This window comes from Lagopus muta, chromosome 2, assembly GCF_023343835.1.
Source record: "Lagopus muta isolate bLagMut1 chromosome 2, bLagMut1 primary, whole genome shotgun sequence".
NCBI lineage: Eukaryota > Metazoa > Chordata > Aves > Galliformes > Phasianidae > Lagopus > Lagopus muta.
This window is the reverse complement of record NC_064434.1, coordinates 61,203,987-61,227,882: the sequence shown is the minus strand read 5'-3', so window position 1 is coordinate 61,227,882 and position 23,896 is coordinate 61,203,987. Positions and strand designations below refer to the sequence as shown.

The 23,896-nt window shown below is 36.3% G+C and overlaps 1 protein-coding gene and 1 long non-coding RNA gene across 20 annotated transcripts in view; one reads left to right on the top strand and one right to left on the bottom strand.

The window, feature by feature from the left end:
* SYNE1 (spectrin repeat containing nuclear envelope protein 1) overlaps positions 1-23,896 on the bottom strand; it is a 286,028-nt gene that overhangs the window by 147,898 nt on the left and 114,234 nt on the right. For all 17 annotated transcript variants that reach the window (XM_048936121.1, XM_048936120.1, XM_048936124.1 and 14 more), the window contains 16 exons: positions 23,264-23,892; positions 22,532-22,711; positions 21,941-22,091; positions 20,071-20,229; positions 19,185-19,367; positions 17,311-17,412; positions 15,567-15,770; positions 14,738-14,945; positions 13,916-14,028; positions 12,960-13,165; positions 11,832-11,987; positions 10,604-10,895; positions 9,748-9,920; positions 7,270-7,579; positions 1,862-2,026; positions 199-555 (listed from right to left, as the gene is read on the bottom strand). In XM_048936121.1, the coding sequence (XP_048792078.1) occupies positions 199-555; positions 1,862-2,026; positions 7,270-7,579; positions 9,748-9,920; positions 10,604-10,895; positions 11,832-11,987; positions 12,960-13,165; positions 13,916-14,028; positions 14,738-14,945; positions 15,567-15,770; positions 17,311-17,412; positions 19,185-19,367; positions 20,071-20,229; positions 21,941-22,091; positions 22,532-22,711; positions 23,264-23,892 (3,588 nt within the window). The remainder of the gene's footprint in view (positions 1-198; positions 556-1,861; positions 2,027-7,269; positions 7,580-9,747; positions 9,921-10,603; positions 10,896-11,831; positions 11,988-12,959; positions 13,166-13,915; positions 14,029-14,737; positions 14,946-15,566; positions 15,771-17,310; positions 17,413-19,184; positions 19,368-20,070; positions 20,230-21,940; positions 22,092-22,531; positions 22,712-23,263; positions 23,893-23,896) is intronic.
* LOC125689242 (uncharacterized) lies at positions 547-23,536 on the top strand. Of its 3 annotated transcripts, none has more exons than XR_007375134.1 (5): positions 547-730; positions 12,926-13,083; positions 15,243-15,435; positions 22,602-22,713; positions 23,422-23,536. It is a non-coding gene; the product is annotated as an uncharacterized LOC125689242 (long non-coding RNA). The 3 variants fall into 3 exon arrangements; XR_007375132.1 differs by having other exon boundaries at positions 15,238-15,435; XR_007375133.1 differs by lacking the exons at positions 22,602-22,713; positions 23,422-23,536 and adding an exon at positions 17,141-17,298 and having other exon boundaries at positions 15,238-15,435.

The window sequence follows — 23,896 nt, the reverse complement described above, 5'->3', positions numbered from 1 at the left end:
TGTTTTCTGTAAACACTACTTGCTTTGAATACAGTTACAGAAAAGCTTGGAAAGTTTTTAAGGCAAATTTTCATAAATGCATTATATTATTTGCTACTTCTCCCATTCCTTGACTCTGCCACCGGGAAGAAGTTGCTTGTCCTCAGTCACTGCACATTTACAACGCAAAAACCGCTTGGAAAAGAGAAGCGAGCTTACTTTCTCCTTGCGCCAGCTCTCCACGATCTCGGCGTCGGTGTGACGGCTGTCGAGGGGAGTCAGGCTCTGCGACCAGGCAGCCAGCAGCCCACCGAACCGCTGCACGGCCTCCTCCAGCCGCGCAACTTCCGTGGCGAACTCCTGCTCCGACACGGCCATTTGGCTCAGCACGTCCCGCAGGCTGCGCTGGCTCTGGAAAGCGCTTTCTTCCCACTGCTTCCAGTCCAACTGCAGGGCCTGCATCTCAGCGGCGAGGAGCTGGCACCCGCCGGCACTCGTGCTGCGCTTCGCTGCGGGAGCTAGCGTCTCCACTCGGCCGAGGCGGCCCGCGCCGATCTGGCGAGAATCTACCAGCTCCTGCAAAGCAACATCGCCATGGTAACAGGCCACAGCTGGGAAGGGGGCACGCCACGCGTGGGGCAGCCGCAGTGCAGGCTGTGAGCTGCTCCGAGCTGCGGTTCCAGCCGCACCGCTTCGGGAACAGCCATGCTGTGTGCGGAGCGGCACGAGACTAAAGCGCAGTCAGGAGCGGGTACGTGCTGCGTGCTGATTGCAAAGCCGTTCTGAAACCTCCATAAGCTTAGGGGAGGAATAACTGGTTTAGATACTGAAAAAATACTGCTTAGGTTAAGACGCAGAAAACTTTTTTTCTGATGTTTTAGACAAGGAGCTGTTGGTGCCAGTTTTAAGAACAAAGCTGTGCTGCACAGAAAAAGCATTCGGCAGCCTACTCGTGATCTGTGATGTGCCATAATTGGTTGCACATGTGGCTTTATGCTTTTGGTTGTTTCTTTATGAATTCTTTTTACAATGGACTGTTTCAGCCTTACACAAGCTATATGATAATTTGGTAGTTTTCAGCTTTCAAAGTTGGAAAATGCAAGTATTATTCCAGTCACTATGTGCTAAAGTAATGTTATTTATTATCTTGTTAGTGTTATGAACTAGGAACTACTGTCTCCTCCCTTTCTCATATTATACGTGGGGAGTTTAAGCACAAAGGAGGCTAGAAACTATCCAAGAGAATCGAGGTGTGTTTGTAAGTTGACCTGGCTGTCCTGTAGCCTCCTCTAGTCTGTTCACTGGCCCACTCTTGTGTAGGATCAGGCTAAAACACTGCTTGAATGCTACATTCTGAAATGCATAACTTGCTCTCCATTGAATGCCTAGGAATGGATGGACACACTGAGATGGGAGGGTAAGGAGAATAGATACAGAGAGGCAACCCTTATGCTTCCAGTGTGTTTAGGGAGAATGATCCTTGCACTATTTCATGCATCTCCAATTCATGCAAATCACAAAAGGTTCTTTTTTACATTGATTTAGAAGCTGTACTTAAAGGGACAGCAGTTTGAAGGACAAGAACAGGGCAGAGCTCATTAATCAGTTAAGTCACAGTCTTCTGTGATGCCATTGGGCTTCCACTATTGAAAACTGTTTCCGTGTATGGGGTGGCTAACTCAGGTCTGTTTGTGCTTTCACTACATTAGCTTAGTAAAAATAAGGAAGGGAGGCAATAACACATAGCTTAGAAAGTGTGTTTTCAGCTCACTGAAATGTAGTCTCCACTTCAAATAAACAAAGAACAAGATGGCACAGTTTGAATGCTCTGGATTATAGGTTCTGAATCACAGATGAAATCATGGTAGATAACATTTCTTACATTGATTTTGGCCAACTTTTTCTGTATCACTGATGTATCTCCAGTTGCATCTGACCAGCGATGCAGTTCTTCCTTTGCAGAATGGAGCCAGTCTGTGAATTCATGCACTGCATCGAGGTATAGCAAATGATCCTTCACGATATCTTCCACTTTCTTCATTTTCTCCTATTGTTTAGAAGGAAAAAAAAAAAAAAAAAAAAAAACAAACAAAACAAAACCAAAAAAACCAAACCATTAATGTACTTAAACACTTTCCTGGCTTTTGTCCAGATTTTATTGGTATAGAGAGCTGTTCTACAAGGAACAAGTTGTGATTTAGGTTTGTCTAGGCAGGAATGCTGGCAGAAACACAGCTCTTATTTAGAAGAAAGTCTCCATACATATTAAGCAGAGTCACAGAGTCCTCCCATATGAGCATTGCAGTTGAGGAGTACTGCTGTTTAAAAGTGCAACAGATGTTTAGGGTGTCAAGTTCTGTTTTAGCCATCACATCAGAGATAGAGGCCATGCCCAAGTCATCTTTTTTGTACTCTTAGAGGACTCTTTCCCTGACACAAACATGCAATGATAGCATGGATGATAGCATGGTTCCACATCAATATTTTAACATAATCTTCATGTGGAGCCAATTTACCGTATTATAATCAGATGAAATAGTGTTCTGGTCTAGACTGGCCTTGAGTCTCACTATGTTGATTTGTTATTAAATTCATAAGAACTAACTCTCAGAAATGTTTATCAAAAATAACCAAAAGTGAACTGAGCTGATCATAAGGCTTTCAATAGCTTTCAGTCCTAGGTGAACGGTTGGACTGGATGATCTTTTAGGTCTTTTCCAACCTTGGTGATTCTATGATTCTATGATTCTATGAATGCATAGATCTAGACCTAAGTGTCCTTAAACTCATTTCAAACAGTTATGAATTAAACAGAAGATATTTTTAATTTTGAATAACTCAACATTCAAATAATGATTTTCAAAATTAATTAGATTATTAAGCTTTGCTGTTCCTTCTGAAAATAATCATCATAATTTCTTGGAATGCTTCCTTGATGGTTATAACTAAACAACTATGAACTAAAGTTAATCCTCAAAGTTTTCAAATCTTTATGCTTTTGATGCAACAAACATGAAAGGAAATGTTCACATGTGTCTGACTTAAAAAAAATAAACATCATCTTAAGGCAGTAAAAGAGCCCCATGGTAGGCAAATACACACCTTATTTACTTCATTTGTACCAAACTATAACACCATTAGAGCAAAAGCATGGAGGGAAAGAACAATTTGAGTAGGTCTCCTCTTCTGGCACTGACTTCTACCAGTTTCAGTCAGTACTATTCTCTCCCAGAGAAAAGACTACAAACTTGTCAGTAAGTCCTGCCATTGCAGGAAGTGGAGAAGGGAGCAGCAGCTTTTCCTGGCATATCATCAGGCCAGCCTTATCCTGTCCTCTCTGTGTAGCACCAATTCTTTTCTCAGCTTGGTGGCCCTGTGGGATTACTGCTGCCCCACAGATGATGATTTTACCACATTTCACAGTCCTGTTCTCCACAGAGCAGAGGACAGACAGCCACCAGAAACACAGCACAGCCTCAGATTGGCAGGAGGAGACATAATACGTGTTCTGATGCAAGCAAAGTAGAGATACCTGCACCACATACTCAGCACATGAGAAGTGCTCTGCTGGGTCTGACTACTGACTCATCCAGCCAAATATTCTCCACAGCATCATTTATGGATAACACACAAACCTTGCAAACGTGTGGTCAGTTTCCCTTATACTTCTGTGACATTTACAATTACTAGATTAAGAACATAAGAAAGTTCATGCCTAATCCTTTTCTTCAGTGTGTTTGTAAATATATTGTCAGTTGCTTTGCCCATCTCCTTTTTAAAACTCCTGATAATAATACATAGCAGCAGATTGTGGAAGTTTGCTTACCTCTACTTTAAAGAGTGGAGACATCACTAAAAAAAAAAATCCACTAGGTTTAATAAATACCTTTTCAAACAGTCAGATTTGGTGACTAAAATTTTTGTATAACCATTACCTTCATTATAACCTGTGACTGCATTTCTCTCTCAGCTTTCTTCACTTCAAAAAGATGAATCCTACCCCGTATATGCTCCTCTCGTAACAATTCAATTTACAAAATAAATCACAAAAAATGTGATTTTTTGTGGTCCCTTGGATTGTAAGTGCAAGTTCTGAATTCAGAATCATGCAATCAAGTTTCAGATATTTTTATCCCCCAACAGATACTGCCTTATATTTATCTTCATTGAAGTACACCTACTACCTCTTTGCCCACATGCTCATATTTTTGACAGTTCCTTTGGAATTGTCATTGGACTGTCCAAGATAACTGCATATTATTTCCAAGAGTCACTCTGCACTCCCTTTTCCAGGCACCAACAAAGAAGTTAAACAAAACTAGTTCCCATATAGTTTGTTGGAGAATCCAAGTTAAACTCAATCCAAGTAAACCCAAGTTAACTCTTCTCCATTCTGAAACAACCACTAGCCTTTTCTTCCTACTCTGGAATACATTTTTACTCCATCAAAGACCTTTCTTCCAATGCTGTGGTAGCTTACCTTTCTCCCTTTCTCATATAGCCTTTTTTGTGGAACCTTGTCAAAGGCTTTTAGAAAACCCCAAACCCACTCTATCACTTTTTTGTTGTTGTTGCTGTTTGTTTTTCTTTCTTTCTTTTTTTTTTTTTTTTAAATGTGCTTATTGGCATTTTAATATCACTCCAGCATATTTGTGTTCTGGTTTCTGCGGAGACTGAGCTGATTTTTCCTTCATAGTGTCTGGTATGATGCTATGGCTTAACTTCAGGGGAAAAAGAATACTGATAACAAAACAGCTTTTTTAGTCATTGCTGAGCAGTGCTGTGCTGAGCCAAGGACATATCAACTTCTCATTACTGTCCTGTCAGTGAGGAGGGGTGAGAGGGCACAGGTTGCTGGAAGGGGACAGAACCAGAATAACTGACCTAAACTGGCCAAAGGGACCTTTCATGCCATATGACATCATGCAGAGAAAAACTTAAATGGTGAGAAACTGGCCAGGCAGGCAGCTGCTGCCTCAGGACTGGCTAGGCATTGGATGTTGGGTGGTGAGCAATTGTTTGTGCATCATTTGTTTTGTCATAGAACATAATACATACGATAATATATATTATAACTGTTATCCTCTTTTTTTTCCTTCCCTCCCCCCCCATCCCTCATCTTAGAAAGTAATTTCTATCTCAACCCATCCGTTCTAATTTGCTTTTTTCCCCCCAGTTTTCTTCCTCATCCCACTAAGAGGAGGACGAGTGACTGAATGACTGTGTACTGATCACCTGCCTGCCAATTTAAACCACAACAGTTTGTTAAAGTTATGCTTTCCAGATACCAAACTGCAGTCTATATTTATCCAATACTGTCCTCCAATTTCATTATTGAGTGCAGCCCTCCAGTGACTTCAGCCATGCTCATGAGACTGCAGTTCCCCATAGGGCCTCCCTTGAAGCTGGCAGTGACATAGGCTGGCAGAGTGACCCCTCCTTGGCCAGCTTTTCAGTGCTTTCTGTTTGAGCATTTCTCAAGAAACCACAGCTGAATGCCATTTGCCTAAGGGTAGTTATTAATATCTAATTGCTTGGTTTAAGATTTCCCATATGTTTAACAGAAAACTCCTCTATCTCTTGCCTGCCTGCTGTAACAGAAATATAGGTGTGAGAATATCCTCAATGCCTTCAGTAGAAAGGTACAATGCAAACTCTTGGAGCTTCTCTGATACAGCTTTTTTTCCCTGGGTGCATCTTTGACCTCTGATTGTCAGCAGTCCCAGCAATTCCCTAGATTGTATCCTGGTTTAGATAGATTTAAAGAACAATCTGCCATAAGCTTGATGCAGCATCTCCTTCCAGAAGAAGACGTCAAAGTCTGTATACAATTTCTTGCCCACATCTGGCCTGTTTTGTAGAACAAGATGTGTACAGCTATTCCCAGACAGTCAGTCCATCTGCAAGACTCTAGTCCAGTTAAGACAAGTAATATTTGTTGAAAGAAAAATAATCTGTTATTATACCCACACATAGGATTTTTATTTTGAGGAACAAGGAAAACTGCCCAAGAAATTAAATTTATTGATATATATAGATTTTAGGAGACACTGCCATGCTAACTTGTGATGCTTTCTTTGTACACAAGTTTAAACAATTTTAGTGGATCAGTTTTTATATTGTTCCAACTTCAATACTACTGAAAGAAGCAGTTAGACAAGCATGAAAGTGCGCTAATTCTCTAGAAATAGGATTTGTTTTTTCCAACTGGAAAGAGTAAAGAAAGCGAAAGTTCATCATAGAAAAAACCTGTCAGTGTGCGATTAGATGGTAATTACAAACAAGAGAAATCTTACCCCAGAAATTAAAGTGAAAAAGACAGAAGCAAACGACAGTATTCTACTTTTTGACTTTCCTATCTACGTTATAAAAAACAAAGAAACAAAAATGCACAGATTTTTTTCTAAACAAGCAAATTCATGTATTCTACATTTAATGTTTCTTCCTATCAGATAACTCATTAGGTCTTCTGTTTTGTTGGTTTTTTTTTTGCACTTTGGCTTTCTTTATTTTACAGACAGCATATTACTTCAATGTAGGACATCAGCAGTATTCTCAATACATGAAAACCCAGACAGTACTTCCTAGCAGATTGCTAAAGGTGTGTATATTGTTTACTTCAATCTCACAGCAACATTTGTTTCTTATTATGTGGCCTCCTGCTGGTGTAAAGATGCTGATGTGAAGATGCAGACAATCTCAGAACTACTGTTACCATTCTGATTTTCATGGTGAAAGGGCTTCGTGAGCTGCTCTATCTTTCCTTAGAAACCAAATAGTGTACCAGTATAACAACTGTAGTGATTAATGACTTGAAATAACACAAAATACTAGCATATTTCTAAAAATAATATTTCTCTTTCTGACCATATTTTCTGCTCAAGGAGACATTCCATTTTTATCTTTCTAGGTTAATGTGTGCTAGGAATGAAAAAAAAAAAAAAAAAAAAAAAAGAACTAGATGAAAATAAATCCGGAAGACTCTCCAAAGTATTATTGTATACATGAAACTATTATTGTATATGTTAAACTAGGAATAAAACATATGCTCTTCAATGTTCAAAAAATCATAACCGTACCTGTTTCAATCTCCAATATTTTTTGCATTCCACTGAATATTTAGTAAACTACACACAACACTTTTATTAGATTCGACTATAACAAAGGGCAAGACTATTCAAATACATTCTGTCTTTCAGGCACTATAAATGAAGAAAAATCAAAAATTTGGCCTTATATACAGTTGTTTAAAAATTTTACCTGAAATGGAAGCTTTTTCCTTTATCTTACCTTGGCTACAGTTGTGATGTCATTAAACTGTGTTTCCAGTTCTTCTTGAGCTGCTGCTCCAAAAGAATCATCCTCGGTTTTTTTGTAAAGTTCTGCAGTTTTTTCAGCAAGTTGCTGGAAATCACCAGAGTGATCCTCTATCTCAGAAACAATAGCCTGGAAGTAGTCCAGCTGTGCAAACTTCTCCTTCAGACCTATCTGTGGTTCTAAAGGCTGCTCCACTTTGTGATCCAGTTTCTCTAACCACTGCTCCAACTGGCTTTTCTTTTCCAAATACTCATTCCACTGGCTGATGAGGGACTCTAAGCAGCTTACATTAAAAGAAACATATGCAGTACAGATGAGAACTTTCAAAAGGTCTAAGCAAAAAATGTCTATTTATACCCTGTTATACTGTGTAGTCATCTATAATACGTTTAGAATATGCTTTTTCCTCCATCTTGTTTTAGTTTTCTGTATCAGCTTAAATCCAAGATATTCTAGAATTTGTGTGTTCTTTGGGCTACAGCTACATATAACCTGATAAAACTGCTTCTCTAGTACAGGTTACATGAGCAACATATCTGTCTCATGCTAATGAAATACATATTTCATTGTCTGCATAGCAAAGTAAAACATAGATCATTAGTGAAGCATATTATGATCACAGCAATAAAATGTAAAGTTATTGACTATTAAATTGTATTCCAGAGACTTTTTGAAGAATGTCAGTTATATATAGTCCATTTTACCACTAATAATAAATATATCATTTTACCACTAATAATAAATATATATATTTACCATTAATACTGAGTAAATATGTATTATTTTACATATATATATATATACATATATATATATATATATGTATATGTATATACACCTTTCTTTATATATTGCTCCTCCTAGCAGATCTCCCAGTCTCTCTGGGACTTGTATTGAGGAATGCATTTCTGATTCCATTGGACTTAGCAGGAGTTATGACTATGGTAAGGATTTCATTTAAAATATGATAGTCTCCCCTAATACACACAATATTTTATGACATAAATTGGGTGAAGTTAGAATAAAACCATAAAGCATCCCAATACAAATTTCTAGATCAAATTGTATTACTGTTTTTGACTATAAGAGAAAAAGACATCAATTTTAATTGAAGAACTCCTGTTTACCTGTATCATAGCACCTTCCATAACTGATATTAAAGACAGAGATATGTTGGCACTCAGCTGTTTAAAGTACAGACCTATGACAATTTTCTGATGCAGACAAAACTTTGATGTTATTAGAAAGCTAAGGAAATAGGATCATGCAGAAGTCCATTTTCTATCCAATACTGATTAGGAGGATGGAACTTATATTGCTTGTAAAACTCATAGATGATAAATAGGGAAGGGCTGCTGCTAGCTTGAATAACAGAATTTAAATGTCAGATGTTCAAAGAAATGAAAGGAGGGTGGAATTTGGTAGTGAAAAAGTATCTTTGCATAGGAAGAGGTAATCAGATCTACAAATACAAAAGTTGAGAATAGCCTGGTTTAGTAGAATGGAAAGCAATTCAGAGATTTCAGAGGACAAAAAATAAAATAAATTTAAGTAATATGGTCCGACTGGAAACAAAGGAGAAACTTGTTCTCGAACAGTTTGGTAAGAATGGTGAAGGAAATCAAAAGTAATGATATTCTATTCGGAAATTACATTGTATCAAATGCTAGAAAACATCAACCTACTTTCAATTACTACCTTTTATGAATATTAGATCCTCCTGCATGACATTAGATTGCATGAGGAATGACTGTGTAATCAGAGACAGCCAGCACAGCTTCACCAGGGGAAGGTTGTTCCTAACCAATCTGGTGGCCTTCTATGATGGAGTGACAGTACTGATGGACAAAAGGAAAGCAACTGAAGCTATTTAACTGGTCTTGTGCAAGACCTTTGACATGGTCCCCCACGACATCCTTATCTCCAAATTGGAGGGATGTGGATTTGATGGGTAGACCACCTAGTGGATAAGGAATTGGTTGAAAGGCCACAGACAAAGGGTGGTGATCAATGGTTTTATGTCCGAGTGGAGGCTGGTAATGAGCAGCATCCCCCAGAGGTCTGTCTTAGGACCGGTGCTCTTTAACATCTTCATAAATGACATCAATGATGGAATTGAGTGCACCCTCAGCAAGTTTCTGATGGCACCAAGCTGAGCGATGCGGTTGACACAATGGAAGGAAGTGATGCTATTCAGCGGTACCTCAAGGATGGGCCTGGGAGTATATAGTGGGGTTCAACATAGCAAAATGCAAGGTTTTGCACTTGGGCCAGAGGAATCCCAGGCACATATGTACAGACTGGGAGGAACAATCCTTGAGAGCAGCCCTACAGGGAAAGACCTAGGGGTCCTGGTAGATGAAAGAGTGGGCTCCTGTGTGCTGTAAGATACTACTCTTTGGTGCTAAGCAAGGTGTCAGGGTTTGACCCATGTTTTTCAGTGAGTTTTACCTCTGCCAGCTCATGGATGTGCTGATGATGTCATTCCATACATCCTTCAGTTTTTGTAGCTCTGTCTGTATCACCTTTTGTCCTTCCTCATTGCTGCTTCTAAGTGCTTGTTCTCCTTTGCCAATAGCCATGTTCAGCTTAACTTCACCATCTCCTTTGAGTAAGAGAATCTCCTGTGGGGCAAAATAAATCAAAATGTTAAGTGCAATCTGCTGGCAGCTGAAGGCTGTTATTCTTTCAGCAGAGGACACAATTTCTGAACTTGTTTACCGTTGACATGTCCAGTATGAATTCCTGTTTTTCTAGGTGTCTATCCCTTATTATATGCAAGGAATCTGGCGGTTTTCCCCACAGTTACACAGGTATTTCACTGTCTTAGTCATCCTAAAATATTGCTTACATTGCAGCAGATAATGAGTATGTCAAGGACTGCACTGAAAGACAGCAGCACACAGCTTGACTAATCTTTCCAACTGATGTCTATCTAGCCTGTCCTCGAAAACCTCCTGTAATATATATATGCCACACGCTTTCTAGGTGAATAGTTTCAAGGCTTTCTCCATTAGACAGCTTTTGAATCTGAATACACACTTCCACAGTTGGTTATTCCTCTTTAAATGTAATACCTCACATTCCTCTCCATTAAACTTCGTCCTGTTTCTCACATTGCATCTCCCAGTTTAAGGTGGTTTTAAATTCAAATCATCTTCTCTATAACAGTGTAAAAATACAATACAAAAATACAAAAAACAACAAAAATACAACAAAAAAAACCACCCATTCCTCTTCCATTGATGTGGCCCTCACATAGTTATAATCTTGATGATACATAAAGTTCAGTCCTACTGTTCTTTACCTGAATTTGTGTCAGACGTCGCTCTAGCGTGGCTTTGCTACCAACTGTACTCTCAGCCAAGGCCAGTTTTTCTTGAACCTCTTTCACCCATGACCACATGCTCTGTAGTGCTTCCTCCAAAGTGAGGTGCTCCTGGAGTGCAAGTTGACATGTTTGCAGCTTCTCCTTGACAGTTTTGACCATGTTTTGATAATTGGTGAGATGTTGAGAGGCCAGGCGCACTTCCCTTCCTGCACCATGTCCTTCCTCATTTAAAGCCTGTGCAATTTGGGCCAGCTTTTCACAAGATTCCCTGAAAGAAAGAATTGAGATTGCAAATCAATTTCAAAAAGCATATGACATTGTTATAGCAACTATGAGAAGTTACGAAGACTGTTCACATAATCACATACTCCACCAGTGTTAGAGATCCTAGTTAACAGAAAAAGTAGCTGGGAGAGATTTAAAAGAAATATTATATACTGATTCATATATTTACTTGTGAAGAGGGCAATTTATTGCAGATTTTGATGCTCCAAATTATGATACTGAAATCTTTCTTTTGCACATTTAAATAAAAAGCTAACTTATTTTCTTTATGGCTCTCAGACTTCCAGTTCTGCATGAGTTACTACCTTTCTGCACTTTCCAAAGCTTCTCAGCAGTTTATAGACTTAGGTGGGAATGCATGATGGTCAGGCCATTTGCCCAGGATTAGATACTGAATCTGGGGTTGGGTAGAAGGCTCAGTAAAAAGGATTAAAACTCTGGCCTTACACAGCCTCAATCTCAAACTTCCCGATAACCTATGATTACAGGAATTTACATCAGACCAAGATGTCTTACATCAGGCTCAAGCAGACAGCGACCGAGTGCTTCCTTTTAGCGTGTTGTGAGGCAAGAACTACTTGACTACCACTTGAACTACTTTACTGCTATTTCTTTTATATCTTGACAAACCGAATAGCAATTTTAAAATGTTTGTAAAACCACAGTATACTAAAAATGGCAATTACTTCATCACCCACTGGCTAAGTCTGAATTCTAGAAGTATTTCACTGCCGATGTGGATGCTATTTGAGCTCATAATACAAATTCAACTATATCAGATCCAACTAATCTGGTCAGATATGAATTTCACAGAACAGAAAGAAAGAAAATTTTATAAATGGATATGATGTGTTTTTACTATTCCTTCTACTAAATGTTTTTAACAGAGGAAAAAATAAGAGTGTATTAAGAAAAGTACCTTGAAGCCAGCAACTCTTCCAGAAACTTTTCTACTTTCTGCACCTCCTTTTTCTTCTCAGGAATAAGCTCTTTGATCTCTCCTAATGCTTCTGTGCTCATTCTTTCTTCCATGTTATGTATCCACAGGCTGAATTTCTTGTGCTGTTCTTCAAAGCTACAGAATAGATAAATATTCCCTTAATTTCTTGAGGGGAGTGAAGTTAGTAAGAAGTTAATTCAGTTCTTTCGGTATCCTCAAGACTGAGAAAACAAAGCTAGGTATCAATTTCATTCTTAGCGAATAGGAGTTGTACAAAACATAATTCCACAGTGACTAGTAATCTAAAAATATTCGGCAACTCTCTAAAAACGTTCAGGAAAATCATGAGAACTGCATGAGAAAAGCAGCCTTCAAAATTTAAAGTGGCAGTACTTTTATTTACTACTAGACTCAATGAAGACAGTAAAAAAGAAAAAATATTCCCAAATCCTTATAATGATATTGTCCGAGACAAATGAACAAACAGATGGAAATGGGCTTTTACTCAGTACTGACACATACAGTACCTGAAGTTTTGTGTTTTCAGCTTCACTGACAAAATAAGTGGAATCTGGACTGTTGAGAACTCAACTCAGTATGCTCTGCACCCAAGTCCCTGATTGTAAACTTTTTACTTATATGAAGGCATGTCATCTCATCTTGATCTCTTACCCGTTATTGCTACACTAACTTTGCTTTCAGCTAGCAGCAGTTTTGAATCTAATTATACTTAAAAGCATTTAAACTCTCAAAATTCCAATTAAAAGTGCTAAATTAAGAATGTTTTCTTACTAGTTTTTTGGAAAATATGTTCATTTGGAATGGTATAGGACAGGCATATGCTTTGTAGAAAGCACACACTATCTTCAAACATCCAGGCAGAACCTGAAAATTCATTTTTTCATTCCAGGAAATTGTATTTAAATTACTGAGATTTCAACTATTTATTCGGGATCATATGAGCTCACAATTCTTCCTCATATATGACCTGTTTTTTGTTTGTTGCTAAATATTTCCAAAGAAAAAGAGCAAACAGAATTAGTTAACAGTAAATTGCAATTGTATTTCTACAGCTTGAAAATTTCATGCAGTCTATCTGCAACTCACCTTCCCAGGTATGAGGCACAAGCCTCCAGAGCCTGCTTATCATTCAGACACTGACTGAGGAATTCTTTGAAGTTCTGATTAGACTTTGCTACTTGCTCCTGAATATGGATCACAGCTGGTTGAGGTAAGCAAGTGTACAAGTTTTCTCCTTCCTTGGAGGCAGCATCTAACTTGTTTTGCCCCTCACTAAGAGAATCGAGCACACTCTGTATGGTGAAAGAACACTGTTTAAACTTTCAAGATTTAATAAAGACAAGCAAAATTTATATTAGAAGCGGTTAGATTTTAATAAGCTGAGAACCATGTCTGGTGAGGAAAAAATTCCAAGTAGAAAGTTCAAATAAAGTGTTTTAAGTGGTGCTACAATTCACAAAGCTCAATTTTCCTATCACAAAGTAGTTCTGTCTTCTCTGAAGTAAGCTGAAAATAATAGGTATTTTAGAAATTACGTTAGCTGTTTATATATTTATAGAATATTTATATAATATATATAATTTTATAATATATTTTATATATTTATAAAATTATATTTATATAATATATAAAAATATTATATATTATATAGCCGTTGACATTAGCTGTCTGCTATATTTGTTCTCTATCCCAGCAAAAAATCAATACAGGCTATATCTGACACAACATGGTTCATCTGAAGTAGAAGGTATAGAAGGAATAGAAAAAGGAAAAGAATGAATGCAAAACAAAATGAAACAATAAAAATCACAAACAAGAATGATTCAGTTATACATAAACTTCAGTCTGATCTTTCAGAACAGTAAACAATTTCCACTGTATTTCCCCTAAAGTATGCATTGCTGTGTTGATTTATTTTTATATTATTTTTCAGAAATAAAATCATTGAGTACGATGGTTTCTACAAATTATTTAAGAGAGAAAATTTGATATCTATGCATAGTTATGTCACTTGTTACTGGTTTTTGATTTGTTAACTATACCTGCAAATCATGCAGCTTTGCCTCTATGGCTTTGCTATCTCCAGACCTGTCAGATAATTCTTTTACTGCAGCCTTCACATCAGAAAACCATTCCTGGAATTCTTGCATAGTATCTATTTAATAAAAAAGAATAAAGATTATATTTTTTTTACAAAGCATCTTTATCACAATACTGTTGATCCAGCTGCCTTTCCCACTTAATTTATCCATCTGGTCCCCCAAGAAAAAGCTAAAAGAATGAATCTCACTGTCTTCAGTGACCTTGGGTAGCACAATTCACAAAACATCCAAATAGAACACTCACACTGGGCTTCTCTTTATAGTTGATGGGAAAGACAGACAATTCCAGGCTGCTATTTATTCCAATTTAACGTTAGATAAACATCTAGGTTAGTATCTTAATGTCTAAGATATAAAATTGCCTGTTTCTCTCCGATGATTTGTCAGGAAGCCCAGGAACTTCTTCAGATGGGGACTTACTATCTCCATTTGGCTAAATAAATCTCCAACTGGTGAATACTCAAAGTGTTTGTGTGTAGTAGAGATGAATACTAAAACAGGAGAATCTGAGACTATGAAGCAGCAACATACATAGATATTGAAGAAAGTAAGCTTGCCTTTCAGAAATATTTTAAGTTGAATTCTGTTTTTGTATAATGCTTGGTTTCATAGCAAATGGGAAATGACAATCTGTTAACTTTTTGAAAGGCTGCATACAAAAATAACGTTATAATTGCAAATGACGTCACTGGAAACTCAGGCAGGCTCCCAAATGATTCATGACTGTGGGCTAACGGTTTGTTAGCCAGCCTGAAGACTCACAGAGGAAATGTTTTTCCAAGCACTCTTGTATGTTGGCCTGTGTTCTGGAACAGAGCTGATTCACAGCTTCATACTTCTTTATTAGTGAAGTGACAGTGCCACCAAGAGTTTCTAGCTCTACAGAATGGTACTTGCGACACAGTCTGTTGAGATTCTCACGGGTTGAATCAATGCTGCTCTGCTGGAGCTGCAGGTCTTTTTGTGTTTCCTGAAAATGAAGTTATAACACAAATATGACATCTGTAAAGAAACAATAGAGCCCTCTACTTTCTCAAGCATTCTTTCTCCTCCTTTATGCTCTTTCCTTTTATGGTGCGTTACAAGTACTAATCATAATCAACAGAAGTACTGGATCAAGCTTCCTGAATTTTCTAAATGAGAAGAATTCTTGAAACTAAACAGCCAGCACAGAAATATGAAAGTGCTATTTCACATGGCTTGATATTTTATTATTAAAATAATAAGTGTAAAGCATGTTGAATAACAATAAAAATTTTCAGCACAGTTTGGAATTACACCTGAGATGCACTATGCATCTATTGGAATTTGCTGGGACTTCTGAATGAAAGGAAGTTTTTGTCGGACTAGAGAAGAATATTCATCATCAAATTGAATTTGAATTGGCTGGTATATCAGCATTAACCCAAGCTCATAATGGAAAAAATCTCAGCATGGTTTGTCACAAATACACCTCTAAGGTATGTACTTTTTTTATCAAGTGAAAATGAAATATAAAGCTTAACTGTTGTACCTAGCTAGTAAAAATTCCAACAAAAAACAAAGTTAATCTCATTAAGAAAAAAGTATGTTCATTTTCTTCAGCACTGACCTTTACTAGATTTAGAGCTTCAGGGTCCAGGTTACGTGAGCATCTTAAAAGTGTCTCTTCCGTTTCTATTAACCAGTGTGTCATCTTGTCAATAAACTTCTGTAACTGCATCTTCTGAGAACTGAAATCTTTTAGTGTCTCTTTTGCTGTCTGTGACATTTCTTTGGCATGTTCCAGTTTTTGCCTTAAATCTGATTCTATAAACTAAAAGCAAAGTGTTAATTTTTAAAACATTTAAATTTAAAAAAATGCATATTATAAGAAGTGAAAATCTATTGAATAAAATAAAAGGTAGGAAAGTTACACACTTTAATAATGTGTTCCGTATCTAAATATGCTTACATTAATATAAAATGACCATTCAGGACTAAATCTTAGATATACATTGATCCAAAAAAGGGATCCTAACTTCTGAAAAGCCAGAGTGCAAGCTGTTGAATTATGTCTGAATATTATGTCTGAAATATTAAACAGCTGATCTTTCTTTCTTTTACTAATTTGCCATTTATAAAGAGTATGAATACTGCTAACATAAATACAACTAGCCTTGTAAAAAGATGTATTAGTGAGATACAAGAGCTCTGAGGTTTAAAAAATCTCAGTGCAAAGCAGATTAAGATTGAAAACAACACAAAAAATCAGTTTGAATATTGCCCGTAAATAAGTTTAACCACTGCAAAATATGAAATTCTAGCAGATGTTGGTTGTGTACATTTTACCAATTAAAAGTAAACCAAAAACTCATAAGTTCATATCTACAAGTATTCTACTGTATATATGTACATTTTATTTTATCACATTCAGCAATTAGATATTTGCAAAATAACATGCTCCAGGTTTTGTGTTATGAGTGATCAGATATTCAATTTATTATAAACATAAGTTAAATCTGAAGCTTCTGAACTGCTCACACAAAGAAAACATTTAGGAGAACATAAGCATTTCCACACAGTTTGAACATCTTCAGACTACATGGTTCTGTTCTGTAATTTAGGCTAATGTTTACGATCACTGCATAATATGGACAAGACATGAGTGTTAGATTATATTCAGTTACAATCTGATACATATTTTAAAAGTAATTGTCTATTATTACATTTTCCTGGAAATATCTGTGGAAATCACAGAAGTCAGTTTATCTTTTAATACTTCTGACATACTGAAAGCTTAGATCTTGCATACCAATTTCCTTTTGAAATCTAACATCTAAAATAGTCATACTGTTGTTTTGCATGTGCCCAAAATATGGACCTAGCCAGTCACAAAAGTTCAACAGCTCACTTTCAGTGACCTGTTTTACTCCACTTTAGTAACAGGTAGCTCAGTGCATTAACTTCAGACTACTAAATAATAATTCTAGTTTGATAAATACACATACTTCCACTGCATTATAATTATTTTAAGGAGGCAAAATGTGTTTGTGCTCACATATGATTTGGCTTAAGGTTGTACATTGTAGAGATTATCTGAATCAGATTTGTCCAGCTACCTTCTGAGGTACTTATTCAATTTTGACTTGATAAAAATACTTTTACACCTCTAATGTTCAATTACTTCATGGCATTCTTTTTCAGAGAAGTCTAAAATGAAGAATATGGAAAAAAACATACAACAAACTGATGCCCACAGAGAGTTGTATCTGTCACCTTCAAAGAAAAAGACAGTACAGGACAGACAGAAATTTCAAAAGGAGTTTCTTCTTAGCCATCTGAACAGTCTGTGAATTGCAAGAACTTTGATTTACCTGGAGATCTGCAGGAGGCTCTTGACTATGAGACAGTTCTTTGAGTTCTGAAATTTTAGAGCTAAGCTGCTCCAACTTCTGTTCTTTATCCTTGACTTGAGACTGTCAAAGAGATTTAGTCAAAGTTTCATACCATACTATTAGGTTTAAAATCTTCAGAAGACTGCTCTATTAACTGTTATATTGCCTTTCATTTTACCAGTAGTTAGCAACTAGCAGCAAATACAATTCTATTGGTTTCCTTCACTAAAACACTCCTATTTCTTTTCCTTCATTTGACTTACTTCAGAGATCTCTTCCTCTCTATTAAATAATCATACACATTTTCAATATTTAAAAGGCTCTAATAGTTTTAGTATCATAAATAATAAAGCTGAACAAAAATGGCAATGTCATTGTTTATTTCACTGGAAAAATCTACTGTTGTTGTTAGATTCCATTTAATGTCATGCACAGTATAACACATTCCATCTGGTTTTAATTAAGGAGAATGGAGCTCAAAAAAAAAAAAAAAAAAAAAAAGACACAGAACTAAATGTCAAAAATTAAAAACAAGAGCTAACTTAAAAATGCTGTTGTATACACACTCACACATCAGGATATTATATTTATTGCAGTCATATAAATCCAAATTACAAAGAAATACTATATTTATTAAAGAAGTAATAGCATTGTGAAACAGAAAATCATAATTTGTATAACTGTAGTTTTGAAGTATTAGGCAAGAGATCAGGGGGGTTCAGATTACCCAGACTCATTTCTATAAAAATCCAACAGGACACTCCAGTTAAAAAATTGGACTATGGATTTCAGGTTTAAACTACTTCACTTCTGTGCTGGAATAGTAGAAATTCATCTAGCCCCAGTAGAACCTTCCAGTGGTTTTTTGTGCTAGGAACATATAACATTAGCTGGCTGAGAAATGGAGCAGTGCTATGAAGTGTGTGAGAGGTACGCTCAATTTTTTCTATCCACCTTCATCTATTTCTGATTGCTAAATGGCCCTTGTAAAAGACAGCAGAAAAAATGTGTTATGGACTGTGCATTCTATGACTGCAAATCTGTGCACAGTCCTGATGCCTTTTGCTATTCTGGCCCTCCTGTGAATCAGGTATACCTGGGTTTTGGGTGTTAGCTGCTCTCACTTCAAATCAATTTTAATGGTAATTAATTCAGGTAGTTTAACTGTTATGTTTGTCAGAAAGATATTAGACAATGTTTGTCCTTGGAAAACCTGATTTAGTACCATTTAATACTCTGTTGTACTTATTGCACTTCTTCATAAGGACATTATTTCAAATGAAGTAGAATAATACTCATTCTATGGGTGATGTGCTATACATTTCAAGCCAGAACTGGCAGAACACTTCTTGAATGCTTGTTATACTTCTGGAAGTGTTTAACACTATTAGGAAAGAAGGACATCATGTTACTGACATTAAAATCTGTACCTCAGTCCACTATAACTTTTAGAATACAGCCTGGACAATCTACATTCTAAGCTGAGATTTTAGAAATTGATCTTTGGTTAACTTCAGATAAAGTCTAAAATTTCCAGCAGTTTCTATTGGAACATAATTCAGTCCAATGCCAGGCTCTTTGAAATTTTTTACATTGTAAAAAAAGCATACTCATATAGAGCTAGAGTGAAAATAACTTAGATGGAATAAGATCTGTGCTGTTCTGGTTTCTGCTAGAAACAGCCAGCTTCAAAAAAGGGCTGGAGTCTCATCAGCTAGCCACTGCATTAGTGATACCCCTGCTTGCTTGATAGGGAACGCGCTAGTCTACAACAGCACAGCATTATCTGTATGCCTGATATCACTTGAGAATTTGACCCAGAACGTTTTTATTGGCAGTTTATGAGTAAGCACCTGAAAGTCTTTCAGGATGACCTCCATTCTCAGACTGTTACTCAAGTTGCTGATGCCTTCATTCAGATGAGAAATGCAGTTAGTGCACCATCCATCCATTTCATCTGCAATTTTCAGGATGTCATCCCATAGAGACACCCCTAAACTTAACTGGTGTATGTTGTCTTCAATCCTTTCTGACACCTTTTAAGAAAGGGGAATACATTAATACCATTCAAAAATTACTTTTAGATTTCTTTCTTTTGAAGTCAATTGTAAGACAAGTGCATCAGAGAATATCAGAAAGCCTAGGCAAAATAATTCTCTTACTGCTATTTCTAAATTATGAATTGTAATTTAGTTTCCTGGATCATAAAATGAACAAAAATCATGTGTCTATTTCTAAAACATATGGTTTTCACTGAGTTTTATATTCAAATAAACTTTTTAAAAAAGCTACACTTACCTTTCTTATGTGATATAAGCACAAAGCAGTATAAATATGAAAAGGTAAAATATTAGCTTATCTGCTATACTGTTGTCTCTCAATGTAGGCACATCTTTTATGGTCCAGCTTCTTGTGAATTACAGCTTTTTATTTTGTCCAATTTATTTGAATGAAGTAATACCAGCAAGAATACAATACAAATTTACACTCGTAAGTGTACACTGAGTAAATCTATAAATATATAATCTGTCACATTTACACTCATACTTTTTAAATACAGGAAAAGTATGTCACAACTGTAACTACAGTGAGTATAAAAACCTTACAGTTAGCCCTTTAAGATTTTTTCAGAGTAAAATTTACCAAACAATTACACTTTTCAGTCCTAAGAAAATACAAGTACTGCAACCTTTGTTCAACTTATAAACTGTATTCCATGCAAAAACACCGGATTCTTACATCCAACCATTTGTCCACTGTAGAGTTCATATCTGTTTTCACCATAGTGCAGTCGCAGTTTTGCACTTTTTTCAGTTCTGCTAACAAATGTTTTCCTTTATTGGTAAAAATATCCAGATCTTTTTGTTTATCACTCAGATCATTCTTGGCGGCTTCATGCTGTGGATGTAAATATGTGCTTATTTAAGGAAGAGTTGAAGAATGAAAGAAAAAATCCAGTTCTCCAGACATCATCTCTCAAGCTGTGGCATATGTTATACATTTGATGATTTTCATTCAACTTGCTATCTAATACTATCTAATGCTTAATTATGTCACAATATACAAATAATAAAATGTTAGAATTGTTCTTTTAAGATCAATTATTATCACACAGATTGGAGTAATGAATTTCAGATTTTTCCTGCTAAAGAACAAGCAATCAATGGGATTTTAGGCAAACAATTTTATTTAAGTATTCTTTTATTCTTCAGAATCTATACATCTAAAATTGAAGAGTAAGAACATCTCACTGAATATTTAATATTACTATCAGTACTTAGCATTCAGTTCTTCAGTTCTGGCATTACAACAGAGCAAACAGAGGGTGTCACAAACAAAACTTAGAACCACAAATAATATCAGTACAAAATACTCAGGAGAATTCAGTACAAACATGTTTAGAAAGCAATTAGACAAAATCATGGAAAGTTATTTCCTCAGAGCTACTACATATGCAGTGTTACGCTTGAGGAAATCTTTAAAGCACCTATTTCTAGAAGAGTTATCTGAAAAAGGATTTTAGTATCTCACATATAACTATACACACACGTGTGTGTATATATATATATTTATATATATATCTAACACTGATCTGTTTTATATATGTATATAACAGATCAGCTACTAATCTGGATGCAATATGGCCATTCCTAGGTTATTATGGTAGGAGTTGTGCAAAATACTTATCGTGCTCCAACTACTTCAGGTTTAGTTTAGGCTGCCATTGCAGTAGCAAGGCATTCTCTACAGAAAAAGTCCCATTTTAAAGAGACATGAATTTTCACATATTTCTTTGACAGACAAGCTATGTTCCATCTTGCAGTTCTACTTAAAATGTCTATTAAAAAGATGCTATAAATATGCACAACTTAGAATGAGGTGTGATTGAAGAATTTTTAATGAAGAGCTTAGGCTTTGAAATAAAATTACTTTCCAAATCAATGGAAAGAATTTAACTCAAAGCTGTTATTCCTGACAAGCTAGATAGTGATTTATAATGTTAAGAATATGATTTAGTGAAATGAATGGAATAAAGGGATTCGTGATTTATAATGTTAAGAATATGATTTAGTGAAATGAATGGAATAAAGGGATTCATATTCCTTATCTTTGCTCAATGGTCAGTGTCAACATTATATCACTTCAAATAAGTATCTTCAAGGAAAGGGACAGATATAAGAGCCAGATTTGCATTTGAGAAAACAGCAATACTTTTTCCAATAGTATTTCAGTCAGCCTTTTTCTTTCATTGACCATTCCAACCAATTACCCAATATGGAAAAAGGTTAAAGTATTTTAACTGGAAATACATCCTCGTACTATGACCAAAATATCTTCATAAGATGTTTTATATAAAGAGCAGATAACTTATGCCTTTTCTATTTATTAACATTTTGCTCTTTTAGGTCCTAAAATGTTAAAATAGCAACAATGAAATATTCCTTCATGGACCTTACTAAAAAGAAATATATTCTTTCCTCACCAGAATCAATAAAATTTAAATCCTGAACATCAAGATCTGACAGTAAATTCAAGGAATTTTAAAGGTGGCCTAAGGCTAATCTCAAGTCAAGGATGATTTAAATCCCTCAAATGAAAATCTAGTTACCTTTGATAAAGTTCGCTTGATATCTTCACGATCCTTCCAAATGGACTTTATCACTGAAGCACTGTCAGCACTGTCTATGACTTTCATCACTGTTGACTTCAAGCCGTGATACTCCTTTATCAGATCGATAAGAATGCAGGACTGCTCCTTTCTGTAATGGAAAAAGCTCTGTTAGCACAATTCATTGTCACATTTCTGAAAGAAGGTGAATGAGATGTAGCAGTTCACCATAAGGGAATCAGAATGCAACCTGAAACACATTTGGAGTAGCCAAGAAAATACATACAGTTAGCAACATTTAGAATATTAACATTTAGTAGTCCAATTATCGGGAGCATCCCTTCAGGTTTAAAACATTGCATTCTACATCCCTGTTGCACTGAGACCAAAATAATCCACTGCTAAAAACAGGCTTCCCTTCCTCACCTTCCATTCCGCAGAACAGCCTATTTCTGTTCAGGTAATGGATAGAAGAATACGTTTATTCTATTCTCAGTGTTTATACAGGTTAATATGGCAAGAAGTCAAACTCAAACAGGTCTCTTTTCACCACTACAAGAAATCTCTCCTTGTTCGTTGTTCACTACTTACTTTTCCTGTATAACTTTCTTGGTATCCTCCCACAGTGATGCTAAATGATTGATCTCTTTGTCAATTTCAGGAGCAAGAGTTATATCTTTTTGGGCTATTTGCTTTGCTTTGTCCATGAGCCACTGGAGTTCATGCTGGTGAGAACTGAGTTCTTCATCCAACTGGTTAAAGATCCTCAATCTGTAAGTTAAAATGCGGGTTACAAATTTATTCATTTTCCCTTTCTGGTAAGAAAAAAAGAGGGGTAAGGAAGACAGAAATAGCTGTTCATAGAGTTATTGTGCATAAAGTTCCATTTTTCTAATATTTCCTAAAATATCTTCAGAAGATAAAATGTATCAGGAGAAGAAAAAAAAGTAACAACTGGGCTCAGAGCTTGATTTTCCTAATACATATACAGCTACACAAATCTGTAGAGATACATGTCTTCACCACACGCTGTCATTTGTAAATATCATAAAATATTTACATGAGTATTTTATTACAATAAGTGTTTTGATTCATTCAGCAGTCTTCAATTCTGAATGGAGAGAATCATCTATTTTGTATGGGATTCCTAGTGACTGCTGGGAGTTTGTATTCCTTTGAACAAAATAATGTGTTTTAACAAAGATTTTCTTCTCTGTTATTTCAGTATAAAAGATTTGAGGGACTTGTTGAATGTTGTGTTCATGTTCTTCCTCCATCCAAACATAAAGAAGTACCAATCTCAAGCATTAATATTGTTTTTACCTTTGCTGGAGGGCTTGCAGTGTTGCTTCTCTTAGGCCCTCCTTGTCAGCCTTTTCCTCAGTATCTTCAACATTCTTCAACAGTTCTTCTTTCCGTTCCATGAAAGATCTTCTCAAGGTTGCAAGAGCTTCTGCCTCACTCTGTTTTGTTCCGAGCAGGTTTTGAACTGCCTCCAGTTCTAAGTACAGATGGTCTACCACAGCCCTGCAGGAGGTCCTCTGCTCAGAAATCCCATGCTTTAAGTGATACTGGGCCTTAGTAAGTGAACCATCCAAACTGATGGCAATAGATTCCAGCTTGTTAAGAGACTGAATAACATCATGGAGGTCCTTCTCCAGTAATTCCGATTTAGCTTTGTCCATATTTCCTGTTTTCTCCACTGTCTGCCTCAGCTGGTGGAGCTTTTTTGATGCAGCATTATGGAGCTCCAGGAATACCTGCAGCTGATCCAGAGCCTCTTTTCTTTGGTTAGTTATTTGATTTGCCTCCTGGAATATCTGAAAGCAATCTTCAGTTTTCCCTTGCAATGTCTGTTGGTCCTCTGGACAGCTGAAAACACACAGTTTATCTACAAGGTCCTTCAGACTTTGTAACTGCTGTTTCTTACTTTCAATTTCCGTTGAATGGTTCTAT